This window comes from Urocitellus parryii, chromosome 6 (genome assembly GCF_045843805.1).
Source record: "Urocitellus parryii isolate mUroPar1 chromosome 6, mUroPar1.hap1, whole genome shotgun sequence".
NCBI lineage: Eukaryota > Metazoa > Chordata > Mammalia > Rodentia > Sciuridae > Urocitellus > Urocitellus parryii.
Genome location: NC_135536.1, coordinates 116,863,031 through 116,878,543, shown reverse-complemented (window position 1 = coordinate 116,878,543; position 15,513 = coordinate 116,863,031). Strand labels below are relative to the sequence as shown.

Sequence of the window (15,513 nt, the reverse complement as noted above, 5' to 3'; positions counted from 1 at the left end):
TCCATTTCAGAATACATATGATGTTTCAAAATAAATACTTTGCACTACTTGGTTTATATCTTTAAAAAAGAGAAAAAGAGTAAATTGTCACTTTAGGCAAATTGTTCCTAGAGGCCTGTTAGTGCTGCTTTACTTCTGAGGGCAAGGACAGGGACAGTGACCAAGAAGCAACAGGGCTGGATACCATTCTCTTAGGCACATGGAGATCAGAATTTCACACCACATCCCTGAGCATGCTGTTTGAATCAAAGTTTATTTTATGTGGTGCTTGGTATAGTCCTGAGGGACAGTGCATATTCCCTTTAATTTCTGAATACATTTTTTCCCCTCACAGATCTTTAGGTTCCTGAAACTGGTGGCATCATGACCTGCTAAATTTTTGCTTGGACCTCTTTGGTCTCCCTTTTCAAAGTGAGCAACACCACAATGACCGTCTAAAGCATGCCTTATTTAGCCTCTCCTATAAGGGTGACCTAGCCAGGTACATTTTAAACAGTGCTTCAGTGTAGAAGGTGTAAACTATTTTGGGCTTGATGTGCTGTGAATGTTGCTTTCTTTCCTTTGTTAAAATATTTAAATAGAAATGAAAAGGTCCTCTGAGGACCAGATCGTGCATGCGCCATTTTTTACTTAAAGCAGCTGTTCAATTGGCAAAGCTCTAAAATGCACTGCTGCCATCTAGTGATACATTTTTGTAAAGTACTCAAAACCTACAGATATATACAATATATAAATATATATATATATATTTATATTTTTTGGGGTGGGAGAAATCCAAAATAAAATAAATGCTTGTTTCATGTTTAAAATGCTGATATTCATTCCTTATTGTATGTTGTCAGATGAGGAAATGTGCAGTTATGGTACATAAAGATAGATAATTTATAAATTCTGAAGTCTGTAATTTTAAGGGCTTAACCTACAACTTTAATAAGATGATGGAATAGTCCACTGAAGGGATATAATGAATTGCAGTATATATGTATGATTGCTTTTAAGTGACTATTTTTTCTTCTGTTAAATCATGTAAATTCTTAAATCCTTTTGCACTGATGTATTGAACCTTATTCTTGTATATTTGATCCAAGGCAAATTTTATAATTTACCTTTTGTTTTCAATAACCTTGAGATGTTATAGCATGGTGAAACTCTATGCAACTCTAGTTATACTTTTTGCTTTGACACTATTTTTTCACATTGATTAATGATTGATGGTAGATTTTATAACCTGACCAGGTTCTCATGCAGTACGTAACTATAGATGCATGTACTTGTGTTTTGTGTAATTGTTGAAGTGCAGTGATGTATTAAAAAAGTGGATTCACCTGTTTTTAACAATAAAACATTGACAAAAGGTGTTTGGAATAATACTCTTTACTATCTTTAACTTTTTAGGAGAAAGCATTTTTCAATACTTTGGAAGTTCCTTAGGTTTATGCATTTACATAGAACATTAATTTCTTAACCCCGTCAGCTTTTTAAGTTCCTTTTCTACCTCATCCACAAATGCTGGGAAGTTTTGATCCATGAGGCATAAGCGCAGAAAGGGGCCCAACTCTTCCACACCCCAGGCAGACTGTTCATAGACAAGGGGCAGCTCCTCCGATGCCAGGATAGACTGCAGGGATACCAGAAGAATAGTTTATTATTGGAGAAAAAGTAAAACCCTGAGTAAGAAAACACACATACCAAAGAATTAGTTGTTAGCTTTACAAAGAGATAGTTCTACTGTTAAATTCACCATTTTGTATTTATAATTTCCTGAATACATAGCAAATAAGATTGTATCGTTAAGGAAAGTATTTCAGACATGTTGTTCAAATGATCTGTAAAGTTGAGATTTTGCTAATAAATACTGTGTGTGGACTTGTGTGGACTGACAAGAAACCTATCAATGGATATAGTTCTCTAGCTTAGTTCATCTTCCCACCACATAGGTGGCCAAATGGGTGGGAGTAGTTCATCATGTGGAAGCTAGGTTCTGAAGGGAAGAAAGAGAGGGTACAAACTGAATGCCTAAAGGACACAATTAGCTCACACATGCCATTTTTCAGCTATATAAGGGTTTTGATAAATAGTCAAAACAAAATACAGAACATTTCACATCCCCCAACATTCCCTCATTTTTGTCAAACCCTTAATATAGGTAACCACTGATCACCATACCTTATAGTTTTGCCTTTTCTAAAATGGCATATACTCTAAATGAAATCATAGTACAAACAGTACCTGCCTTACTCTGGGTCAGCTTACAAATTTTGTACTTCATGATGATAAATAATGTAATACATGTTGTACTTCACATTTTGATCTCTACCCAGGCAGTGGTAAGCAGTGAGCTGCAGCTCCCCATCACTCATAGGATCACAAGGGGATACCACCAACATTCTATAGTGTAAATGTGTTCTGTAGATTAGGTATACTAAATGCATTTTTGACATAGGATATTTTCAATTTACAATGGTTTTCTCAGGATATAACCCCATTGTTAAGTTGAGGAGCATCTGAATGAATCTGTCTTCTTTCACTTAGCATATGCATTTGAGATTATGTTAAGTATATGCAGAGTTTATTTCTTTTTATTGCTAAGTATCTATTGTTTGGATGTACCAGTTTGCTTATGCACTCTCTGATTGAAGACTGGGTTGTTTTGCTTTTTGCAATTATGAATAAAGCTGCTATAAATGTTCATATACAGGTTTTGGTGTGAACACAGGTTTTCATTTCACTTGGGTAAACACCTAGGAGTAGGACTGCTGGTCATATGGTAAGTATATATTTAACTTTGTAAGAAACTGCCAGACTGTTTTCATAGTGGCTATATCATCAGTAGTATTCCTGTTCAATTGCTCCTCATCCATCCAGCACTTGGTGTTGTAAGTTTTTAATTTTAGCTGTTTTAGTAAGTATACAGTGATATCTATTGTGATTTTAATTTGCATTCCCCTACATTTGTATGTTTTCTCTGGTAATTTGTAGTGTTTTAAAACTAGTTGAGTAGCCAAGCACATTGGCACAGGCCTGTAATCCCAGCCACTCTGGAGGCTGAGGCAAGAGGATTAGAAATTCGAGGCCAGCCTCAACAATTTAGGCCCTAAGCAACTATGTGAGACCCTGTCTCAAAAAGGGGGGCGGGGTGCTGGGGATATGGCTCAGTAGTTAAGTGCTCAGTTAAGAGCTGGGCTCAATTCCTGTACTCTGCCCTACTCCCCCCCCCCCCAAGAAAACCAGTTGAGTAAATTGCCAGTGTTATTAGGAGAGTTTAAATAAAATCTGACTGTGCTTGATAATTGGAAGATCTGGCAATTCTGAACCCCTGTGGTGATAATGGTGGGCTCCAACTCTGTTGGGAGCTGCTCTTTGATTTAGTTATTGTATTAATTCTTCACATTAATCCTCTGAGGTATGTGGTTTAATTCCTTTTATATGGATGGCATGATTTAGTGCATAGTGTACAATTGACATTTCTCTAGGAGCTATAATAGAAATTTACTTTGCTAAAATTCATATCAGCTTTTCATTCTACCTAAATTTATATAGAAGAAAATGAAAACAACTTGGAGCCCTATTCACTATTGAGAGCCACTTTTAACATGCCAGTGTATATCCTTCCAAAAGTAGTGATGTGTTTATTACAGAAATGTGGTCATGATGCTGTTTTGTAGTTGTTTGGGGTTTGTTTGCTTTCCTTGTTTCCCTTGTAGTACAAGGGATTGAGCTCTGGAGTGCCCCACTACTGAGCTATATCCCCAGCCTTCTTTTTCTTTTCATTTTTGGTACTGGTGATTGAACCCAAAGGTGCTTTACCACTGAGTAACATTTTTAGCTCCTTTTATTATGAGTGTCACTAAGCTGCTGAGGCTGGCCTCAAAATTGCAGTACTCCCACCTTAAGTTTCCTCCATCACTGGGATTACAGGCATGTGCCACTGCTCCCAGCTCCCAGCCCTTTTTTGAGACAAGGTTTCACCTTGCTTTGCTCATGCCTATCTCCTGAGTTGCTGGGATTATACATCAGACTTACAGCCACTTACTACAAGGCATTTTTTTTTTGTTTTGTTTTATCTTTCCCTGTCAGTGATAGGGGCAACATCACTATTATTAATTACATTTTAATCCCACCACTTCAGCTACTCAATATCCTATTACATGAACATTATGTTGTTCCCAATTTGTTAAAAACAACATAATTTCTATTATAGCTCCTAGAGAAATGTCAATTGTACACTATGCACTAAATAATGCCATCCATATAAAAGGAATTAAACCACATACCTCAGAGGATTAATGTGAAGAATCAATACAATAACTAAAGAGCCAAAAGTTAGCAGCTCCCAACAGAGCTGGAGCCAATGAACCACCATGTATATATTTTTGTGTAGCTGAAATGGAATTATAGGTAATGAAATGTTAAATTGGATATATTTTGCTAAATTGCCTTCTAAAAAGTTTTATCAGTTTACATAGGATCACTTGTCCAAAAGGTTAGAGCAAATTCATAACTGAGTCTCAAGGCCAGCCTCATGCTGTTTCTCATTTGTATATAGTTCTTCTATACTATATAAATAAACTAGGCTACTGATACCTCCCTTGTGAGGACATTACACCCTGCCTCTCTCCTTGACTTTTTGCATTTCGAGTATTATTGGAAACTGTGATTCAACCCCTAACCCCAAGGCCAATATGGACATTGAAGTCTGCCCTGTTGCTGAAAAAATTAGTTTTAAATTTTTGTCACAGTTGTTGGGTTATTAAAAGAAACAGACAAGAAGTCTGTGTCTTTTGGGGGGCAGAGTGCTGGGGACTGAAACTAGGCGTCACACATTGTAAACGCGTATTCTACCACTCAGCTGCACCCCTCAGTCCAAATCTTTTATCTCAAGTTATTTATTTTGTGAATGTCCATTTATTGTAAGTTAGTGGTAAGCCAAATGGAACAAATGCCCATATCTTCTATACCACTGAATACTGAATATTGATGAACTCTATGCAGAATTCTGTGGAAAGCACAAGTTGTTGGTTTGAGCACCTGCTGCCCAGTGCAGCCAAGATGAAGGAGACAGTCTTCATGGAGCTCCCAGCAGAGAGAACATCAAGCAGTTGTGATTCTGAATGAAGAGGTTTTTGCAGGAGGACACTTTGGTGATAGTAAACTGCAAGAGGTCAGGAACTGTCTGAAAGCAGTCTAGGAAGCTTAAGTGACTCCTACATACCCTTAGCTGAGGTCTGAGCACTCAAGAGTTTGTCCCTACAGAAACCTCTAGAGATTTAGTTCCACATTCACTTTGCTAATTGTTTTAGAACAGTTCCCTTTATTCTTTTTGGGAAAATGGTGATTAAACTATATCTGATGTTCAACTCTTTATTTCCTTAGGGCTTTTTTTGCATATGTGCCTTGCTGTCTAATCTCACAGTAGGGGTGGATGACAGTGGCCTGTTTCTGACATTACCTTCTATTTAAACGATTTAGGTTTCTGTTCTAGTAAACAGAAATACAAATTCTCAGGGACCATTGCTTTTCATGACAAGAACACAACATAGAAACAGGCTCTACCTGAGCTAACTGCATCACTGAGGTCCTTTCCTCTGCAGTGCCTGTGCTGGCTGCCACACACCTCTGCTGTTCCATGTTCTGGTGGGACTAGAATAAAACATGTAGTTAGGAGACTAGACTTAAGACACAGGCCATTGAAGTGGACATACATTCTCTTCAAATAAAAGAGTGTCAGTAAAGCAATCGTTAGTCATGCTCCATGTAGGTCCATGCTGGTAATGGGTTACTTATCTACCACGTAGAAGTACCTATTCCTAGTGTTCTCAGTGTCTATTGGGCTGTTAGCTACCTTCTCATCAGACACTTCTGGCTGGGCCCACAAAGGCCTGGCCCAAGAGTCATAGCAGCACCCAGGTAGGTAGGCAGTGTTACTGTGCTGGCCTCTGTGCAGACAGACGAGGCCCAGCTTCTGACTGACATATTTGCACCTTCTAAAACTTGCTATTCAGTGTAATGTGTTGGTCGCAGAAATGCAAAATGAAAAGAAAAATTCTATAATTTTGAGACAACTGTGTTTTTAATAAAACTTTTTTTTTCATTTCAGACATTCTGAAGGAATGCGTTCAATAAAATTCCTAGATATTCCCACTCAATAACTGTTTGTATGTACTCTATATTAGACACTGTGCAATGTGGGGATGGGAGTTAAGGATCCAGCTAGAGATCCTGCACCCTAGTAGCATAAAACCTAGTGAGAACCAAGCAAGGAAGCCTGGTCACCCTGCAGCTCAGCACTGGAAGGGAGGATGTGCTAGTGCTTGTCACAGGAAGGGAAACTGGTGGCTCTGCGGGAATAATGTGAGGAGTCTAGAGGGGCAAGGTCCAGCTGCTGCTCACTCAATGCTTGTCCAGAGACACTTGTGGCAGTTGCTATCTCCAGCCAAGCAGTGTTCTTGCATTAGGTGAGCTAACAATGTGATAGGGGAGGCAGAGAATGCCAGATTCTCTCTTCTGTGTGACACCTGCCTGTTGAGAGAAGGTAGAAAATTGGAAGTATCAAAAGAAATGGGGGGGCAGAAAGGAAGAAAACAAAACTAGTCAATGTTAAACTGAGCAAAAAGACCAAGGCACTTGATAGAAAGGGCCCATAGACAAGCCCTATTTCTCTGTTGAATTTCTTCAGTTTTCTCATTTATAAAAAGAAATTAATATATCTAGTCTTCCAGGTCTAATATTTGAGTTTTCTTAGGATACCTATAAATTCAGCTTGCACAATTTCAAACAACTGAGAACAATGTTACCCAAAATTCTATGCCAAAAACACTGGCCAAGTGGGACTGAAGCCCTTGAGGCTAGTGTGCTCTAGGAAGAGGCGGTCCACCCCACCAACTGCAGAGAAAAGGAGGATTCTTTGTATCCAACTGCTAGCATCCATGGCCACTTTTTTCTGAACTTTTTATGCTAACAAAGGGAGGAAGTTCACATACAAACTTCAGCCCCCCCCCCTTCCTATCTTTCCTACCTTCTATTCTGGGGTGGGCTGGGTTGCCTCAGGAGCCCTCAGAAACACCTGGTTAGGCCGCAATTAACAAAATTACAAGGCTGAGGAAAAGTAAAAACTACAACAGGGGCCAGGAAATGACTCAAGAACTTTTAAATAGACATGGAATTATCCCTATTTGCAAAGAAGGGAACTATTTTAGACTAAAACATATATAGGTACTGGAAAAATGACACCTGGGTGGCCAGAACTTGGCCACACCTTACAACTCTTCAGGTGGACTCTGAGAAAAGGATCATGACACCAAATGTGTACACTAACCATTAGGGGCCCATCTGAGAATTTGTCATTAGGAAGACAATGTTCTAGGCAGTACCTCTATGTCTGCAGTCCAGAACTGACCTCTCCTACTTGTCTTCTGCTCTACAGATATTGTGAAGCACCCCATCCCACCCCAGAATGGAGGTTGGGAAAGACAGGAAGGGGGATTGCAGTTTGCATGTGAACTCTTCCCTTTATTAGCATAAAAAGTCCAGCAGAAAGTGGCCACCAGGGCACCAGCAGTTGTGTACCCAGAACCTTCTCCCTACTTGACCTGGATGCTAATTGGTTCATTTGCAAGGAAAGGCAGATCTGAAAAGGTAACAATACTGGAAATAATAGCAATAATGGGGTTATTATTTAGGTTAGGTTTAGCAGGCGCAGTACTCATTCTTTTCTATGCAAAAATTTACTTTCGCCATTCTACAGTTGAGGCTTGGTGGCTTGCAGAGATCACAGAGCTACCAAGAACTAGGGCCAGGATTCTAGCTTCAATCTGTTTGGATCCCAAAGCCTGTGGTCTTTGTACAATATCATGCTCTCTCATCTAGTCAGAACAGCAAGTTACGTATCAGAAGAGTCCCTGAATATAGACCCAAGAAAATACATGAAAGCTTTCTAACCACTTTCAGGGTATTTCTGTGTAGACATTAGGACCAGCATTTAAAATTAGAGAGCTGGAGAATTCATCTGCACTAGCTCACAACTCAGCCTACATGCATCGCCATGGGGTACAACTGCAATTTATCTTGTATTTTAAAATATTTAGATAATTAAGTAGCCTGATGTGTCTTCATTACTTTTATAAGGCATTCCAAATTTAGTTCCCAAACCATGGATCCTATTGGGTTCCTGCTGCTGCACTCCAGGCATTGGGTAAATTATACATAATCTGAATCTAATGGCCAATGAAAACTTTCCAGTTTGAGGGCAAGGACTCATAAGCAATAAAGGACTTCACAGTAAACCATCCCATCCCATTTGTATGGAGAGCACTCTTATTAAAGAATATAGCAGGAGCTGATGAGGCACATTGTATGTAATTGGATCCAGTGTCTGTGAGACAAGTTCCAGCATTTTCACAAAGAAGATCAAATGAAGGGAAAGAATTCTAAAACACCAGAATCTGGCAAACCAAACACATTCAGAGGGAAATCAGCCCATGCTTAATGAAAAAAACTTTACAATGTAAATTAATGTTCACCTAAGAGAAATTATGAGTGACAATACAGACAGTGTACATTTATATTCACATCAAAAGGTGAATGAAAAGAAATTTTGTGAACAAACAGCAAAAATGAATTGTCTTGGTGAAGGGGAACTAAGGAGATGAAGGGATTGGAAAACCAGACTTTGGAAAATCACTTCTCAAAGTAGAAAACAAAAAGCCCAACTTGGAACTGGAAATCCATCTCCAGAGTAGAGGTAGATGCTCATTTTAACATTTGGGGCTGTGCCCAAGAAATGCTGAGATACACACTTTCAAACTTTCTCTAGATCCTCTTGCACTCTCATATGATACTGAGGGCCTCACCTCACTTGAGTTATAAATTAAAACTTTACTCACTTAAAACTCATTGGATATTAACATTAAAAACATTTTTATAAAAATAACACTTTTCTAAAAACAAAATGTAAAGATTTCTATAAATCTCTTTACCATCTAGCTCAATAAAAAGTAGCTGGATTCTTCTATCTGCCTTTGCATGCAATCTGCTGTTACTACTCAAACAAAATCTGACCTTACACACACATGAAGATGGAAGACTGAGTATTTTAAAACAGCTTTTTCATATAATTGCAGGTATTCTTGATATGATACCCAATCGTAAGTGGTGGTTGTTTAAATGTTTTATGCAACATAAAATCTGAAACCACAGTAATGAACTACTGTTACACTAAAATCCACTGGTCTATCTAGCATTTTGAACAGCTGTTTTATCCACATATAATTTTGTAGCTAATGCACAGGTCATTTGGAAAATATTAGTTCAATGAACTACACAAAACTTCCAAAGGTTGACACATTTCATGATGTCATCTATTTATTAAAAAAAAAAAGTTGATTAAGCACCCTCAGAAAAGTCACCTGGATTAGGAAAGTGTGAAGCTCATATGGTTTCGACACAAGCTTTCCAAGATTTTAACTTCTACTTGAAAGCTTCCATTTTATCATTGTCAATAAATACTACCAGTTGCTATCCTGTAGTGAGAGGCTCACTTCATTCATTTTGAGAAGGCCTCCATCAAACACCCAAATCTGAATGACCTTTGTGTCAGGGGTACCCTGGTGCAGTGATAAATGCACCACAAGAGAACAGTCAGTGCAGCTCACGATGCAAGTGCCACTCAGGTGCTTTCCTGAAAAAAAAAAAACACGGTTGTTTTTACTGGAGTAACCAGTGAAGAATCTGACTGCTGGCATAGCATGGTGCCACTGCTTGGTTTGTACTGACAGTAGCTGTACTCAGGATGTGTTTGTCCCATCCATGTGGACAGTGAAAATGGCAAACAATGTCTTATTATTATGTAAATAACAACCTGTGGGCTAGGTGAAAGGGCCTCAAGAGAGGGGTCCATGGACCACACATTGGGAAGCACTGTTCTGTAGTGACACCCAGAATGCAGCTGAGACTCCCTGTCTCATTTCTAGGATTATAATCACCTACAGTGGTTACTGGCCTTCCAATTTTAAAGTCACTCAACATTAAGTATCTTTGAACTACAAACCCAATAGGTCTGACAATTCTCTTGAGATTCGGGGGCCCATCCACACATTACACTGCCAGGTTTCCTGAATGGCCAACGCCCAGCATACTTACCCCATGCTGCACTGGGGACCTCTTTGCACAGTCCTTCCCTGGGCTTCCACCTGCCCATGGGCCAGGTCTTGGCCGGAGCTCTTGAATGATTCCCTCGGGCATCTGAACAGTTACATACTGGGACAGGTTTTGCACACAGTTGCAGCAGTGTTCCAGCGCTTGTTCCTTGGACTCCCCACCAAACTGTATGCGAAACATGCGGCTCTTATTCTGTTTGACAAATCAAAAGTTATCCTGAGAGACCCTTGTCGTATCACTTGATCATGTTTTTTTTTCTTGGTACCAGGGATTGAACCCAGGGGTGCTGAATCACTGAGCCACATCCCCAGTCCTTTTTTTATATTTTATTTAGAGACAGGGTCTCCTGAGTTGCTCAGGGCCTTGCTAAGTTGCTGAGGCTGGCTTTGAACTCATAATCCTCCTGCCTCATTCTCCCAAGAAGCTAGGATTTCAGGCGTACACCACTGCACCCCACCTTGAGTTTGATTTATTGTAGGGTCTTCTAGTGAGTGGGTTCCCTTTGCCTGGAAAGGGCAGAACAGCACATGTGGAAGCAATAATCCTTGCTTGTTAGTGGAGGTACAGAGAAATCAAAAATTTGTTTCCTTCTCCCTCTGGAAGTTATTCCTCATACTGAAATTCATTTCCCTTAGGGAACTAATACCAGCAAAAATGGAAAAGTCTGTACATAAAGACAAGGAAGGTCACTATAGTGGCTGCAATGGAAGATCAATGCTTTGTCTTGCTTTGGAATACAAAATTTAGAGCTTCAAATTCCTTAAATGGAGAATCAGGATAATGCTGTATAATCTGGCTCAACAAAAAAATTTCTAAACTGAAAAAATGAAAGCACAAACCTGGTAGATGCCACATTAAACAAGGCAGTGAATTTAACTAGTACTGGAGAAGAGGGTACAGGCAAATGCTGACGGCAAATGTCATAAATAATCTCTAGTGCCTTTATTCCTTAGGAGGCCAGACCACCACACAAGTCACACAGGGACTGGGGTCTTTAATTTGGTATGAGTTACAACCCTTGGCAAATTAGCAAATAAGTTATGTCCCTTTGCTAATTTGCCAAGGGATGTAACTCATACAACAAATTAAAGACCCCAGTCCCTGTGTGAACAGATGCCATTAAAATTTTAGTAAAAACTGCCAACTACAAAGTTATTTGATTGTAAGTTTAAAAAACAGACCTAAACTGTAACATAACACAGAATCATTAGTTTAGTAGTAGTATCCTCTTTCTAGCTAATATTCTGCCTAGTGTAGATGAGTCAACTTGGATAAAAGCTACCCCAAACAGGACTGTATTTGTTCAGTTTCTTCTGTAAAGAAATGCAGGTGCCAATATCAACATAGTGACAGTCCTTTTCACTTAGTGAATATATAAACCACATTGCTACTATGAAAACATTTCTAATTAAGCCACTGAAATCCTGAAAGTTTCTATCAGCAAATAGTCCCTGATTTTCCTACTCACAATTTATACTATTTCAGTACATTCATCAAGGGGCTAGGGGTGTAGCTTAGTGGTGTAGAATTGCCTAACATGAAGAGATCCTAGATTCAATTCCCAGGACTTCACAAATAATTTAAAAATCCATTAAGCAAAGCCATGTGTTTAGGTTCTGGGGCACTTGGCATGACTCAGAAATGGTAAGGTATCACAGTCAGAAGAATAGATGTCCCTACCCCTTTTTATTGATAATGTTGGCTTCTTTTGGAAAGTTTGAATTAATTTTTTCCTTGCATGTAAAAGTAATCTATTATCATTACCCCCTTTGATACTGAAAAAACTATGAAAAAGAAATATTCTCATATGCATGCACGTTTTATATACATATAATAACAAAATTGTACATAAATATGTAAAAATATATAATACATAATATATGTTATATATAATGTGTACGTATATTTTAAGCCACACTGCTGTTCTGTAACCTAATTTTTTATTTAACAATAAGTATGTAAAAATAGAAGTGTACCTCATTACTTTGAAAGGCTGAAGAGTATTTCTTTATTTAACTGGCCCCCTACTGACAAACATTTAGGTTATTTCCACCCTTTTTTCCTATTATAAACCAAAAGCTTTGAGTTAAGCACACTTATACATACATCTTTGTATATAAATGCCTAAAAGCAGACTTGCTGGGTCACAGAATATGTGTATTTCATAGTTTGGTACATAATGCCACACTGCCCTGTAGCAAGAGAGGATCAATTTATTCCCACTAAAAGTATGTACCCATTTCCCTGAACCCTCCAACACTGGAGATTCTTATTCCTTTTAACTTTAACCAACATGGATGATAAAAATTTTGTTTCTTTGATTACAAGTGAGGTTGAATTATCCTCTCCCCCCCCTCCCCTCCCCCCCCCTCTCCTCCCTCCCTCTCCTCCCTCCCCCTCTCCCTCTCTGGTTTTGGGGATTAAACCCAGGGACACTCTACCACTTTTTTGTTTTTATTTTGACTGAGTTGCTGAAGCTGGCCTTGAACTTTCCATCATTCTGCCTTAGCCTCCCAAATAACTGGGATTATAGGCGTGAGCCACCATGCCCAATGAGGCTGAACATTTTTCTTACACTTACTGGTCATTTGTATTTTTTTCTTTTGTGTATTGCCTGTTCAATACCCTTAGCCAGTTTTCTCTTGGATGAATAATCCCCAAATTATGAAGAGTAATTAAAAGCTAACTTTCCCTGAGGAAGGGAAAAGAACTGATAAGAGAATTATACTTTCAGCTTGTAGTAATATCTGTTTGCTTTTATTATTAATATCTATTAGGATTTTATAATTGTCTAATTAACCTTTTGAGTAACAACACATCAAAACTTGTACTTCATAGCCAGCTGAAAAGCTTGTATGCACATGCAGACAGATACTAATTATAAACAGAATAAAAAATCTGAGACCAATTATGTAAGTCTAGAGGCACCTACATGTGAGTGTACTAAGAATCAGTTTGGTAGGGCTGGGGTGTAGCTCAGTGGTAGAGCCCTCCTAGCAAGCATGAGGCCCAACACCCTCTACTACCACCACCAAAAAAAAAAAAAAAAAAGAGAGAGAGAGAAAGAAAGGAAGCAAGGGAGGGAGGGAGGGAGCAAGATTCCAGGCAGGAAGTATCAGTTTGGATAGTTAAGGTTGCTTTGGAGTGTACTTCCAAAAAGGTAGGAGGTTATATATCTGATGGTCTTGTTCCATGTTTGCTTCTATAAAATTCTCAGAATTTCAGCTTATCATCTGAAGCCAGAAATACGCCTTTCAATGCATGTGGACCCAAGATAAAGCCAATGTACATCAGAAAAAAAATCTGAAAACAAGTTATATCTTCATCATACATCCTTAATGTCATGGGGTATCACAATGGATAACCAAAAGGACTGCTTGGCTTGAAGAGATGTTTTTTTGTAATACTAATACTTAAAAGACAGAAAGAACAATTTGCTTCGAAATGAATTATACCCACAGTCATGAAGTGCCCCAAATTTCCAGTTTCGATTATCTAAGGAGGTCAGCTCATAATTACTATATTTTAAGTTGTGGTTTACATGATAAGTTGTATGCACCTTACTACCAAATACTTAATTTCAAGTTATAAGAACTTATAGAAAATGCCATTTTGCACAGACTTCTTTTTTAATATTTATTTATTTAGTTAGTTGTAGTTGGACACAATATTTTTATTTATTTATTTTTTATGTGGTGCTGAGGATCAAACCCAGGGCCTCACACATGCTAGGCGACCACTCTACCGCTGAGCCACAACCCTAACCTTGCACAGACTTCTTGAGGAAACAAAAGTTAAGGACAAGTGCCAATCTCTTTTACACTTAACTACATGTACAAGAAAACCAAGACTTCAATTTAAGGAGAGAGCAAGCCCCTATGTGCTGCTGCAGGCATGCTTTATCTACAGCCTCTGTAGCAGATGGCTGACAGGCATCAGGCACCTGGGATACAGGTAGCACCCAGGTAGCACTACATCACAGAACAGCAAGGGAGATATCAGAGGTCTCAAACTCAGGGGCTTTTCTACTGGTTTCAGATTCATCACCTAGATCTATAACGTCTCCAGCACCACCAGGATACCCAAATGGAAATTTTCTTCATCACTAATGGTGACTTCCTAAACTACAGAAAATACATGGCAAAGTACCAATAAAGGACTTAACCAGTGCTATGACTTGGATATGGTTTGAATGAGTCCCCCAAGAGATCATGTGTTGAAATTTAGTCCCCACCACAAGGCATTGAGAGGGTGGACATTTAATCTGACTGCTCTTTAAAGGTGTGTTTTGGGAAGTGATTAGGATTAGATAAATTCATGAGGGCAGAGCCCTAGGATTGAATCCTTTACAAGAAGAGGAAGAGAGGCTAGACAGTGTGTGCTCCCTGGGTCTTGCTAGGTGATGCCCTGTGCCATTTCAGGATTCTGACAGCAAGAGGACCATCACCAGATGTGGTCTTAGACCCTCAGAACTGTTAGCTAACTAAAGTAATATAAAATGGACTTAATAAGACCAGAGGATGAACTTGAGTATTTTCTTTACTTCGAAACATATCCTCAAAGCCTAGGACAGACAAAATCATCAAAAAATTCTTCAATGGCCATTAGGGGAGAGAAGTAAAAGAGAACAGTAGCTTAGGTTCACTCCTTTGAGCCCAAAGTGCCCTTCAGATAAAGAATTATGTCTACCATTAGCTGATAAGCCAGGATCTATTTGCTCAGAATTGCTAAAAAAAAAAAAAAAAAAAAAAAAAAACAGCCATAATTTACTCAATCTGTGATTTCAACCTCCCTTAAAAGACATAATTTATTCAAATCTATGAATGTTAATCCAGAGAGAAAAGAAATATAATGTGTATTACCTACAGAATTTAAGTTTTATTAAACTTCTGTTAAAAGAATGAAATTTTGCTTCCAACATCCATCCGTTTAAACAATAGTGTGTGCTACATAATACTTAGTAACTAAAAGTTATCCAAGGCAAAAAGCACCAAAAATACTCCTTGACAGGTAAGGGAAAAAGAAGCATCTGATGATGTTTTTGTTTTGTTTTTACAATACCTTTGTTTTATTTATTCATTTTTATGTGGTGCTGAGGACCAAACCCAGGGCCTTGCACGTGCTAGGCAAGTGGTCTACTGCTGAGCCACAACCCCAGCGCCGCCCCTCTCCCCCTGCAGCTGATGGTTTAATATTATTATATGACATCAAGTCAATAGATCAAAGGTAGGAAAAACAATATCATCTTGATAGACTCAAAAAGCACTTGCTAAAATTTAATATGTAATATTGAAAAAGTATTAGCAAATAAACTATTATTGAAAGAACATCTCCCTTACATAGTAAAGAATATACAAT

At 38.6% G+C, this 15,513-nt stretch overlaps 2 protein-coding genes across 6 annotated transcripts in view; one reads left to right on the top strand and one right to left on the bottom strand.

Moving 5' to 3' along the window:
• The window catches only part of Nptn (neuroplastin), an 85,806-nt gene that overhangs the window by 66,000 nt on the left and 4,293 nt on the right, over positions 1–15,513 (top strand). The window contains exon 8 of one of the 4 annotated variants that reach the window (XM_026387648.2): positions 335–1,351. The exons of 1 other annotated variant lie outside the window; for it this stretch is intronic. The gene's annotated coding sequence lies outside the window, so the exon portion shown is untranslated. Of the gene's footprint in view, positions 1–334; positions 1,352–15,513 lie in introns of those variants that run through there. 2 more of the 4 variants (XM_026387646.2, XM_026387649.2) reach the window with 2 other exon arrangements.
• Rec114 (REC114 meiotic recombination protein) overlaps positions 771–15,513 on the bottom strand; it is a 107,971-nt gene continuing 93,228 nt past the window's right edge. For both annotated transcript variants that reach the window (XM_026387650.2, XM_026387651.2), the window contains 3 exons: positions 10,138–10,347; positions 5,554–5,640; positions 771–1,618 (listed from right to left, as the gene is read on the bottom strand). In XM_026387650.2, the coding sequence (XP_026243435.1) occupies positions 1,454–1,618; positions 5,554–5,640; positions 10,138–10,347 (462 nt within the window). In that variant the 3' untranslated portion in view covers positions 771–1,453. The remainder of the gene's footprint in view (positions 1,619–5,553; positions 5,641–10,137; positions 10,348–15,513) is intronic.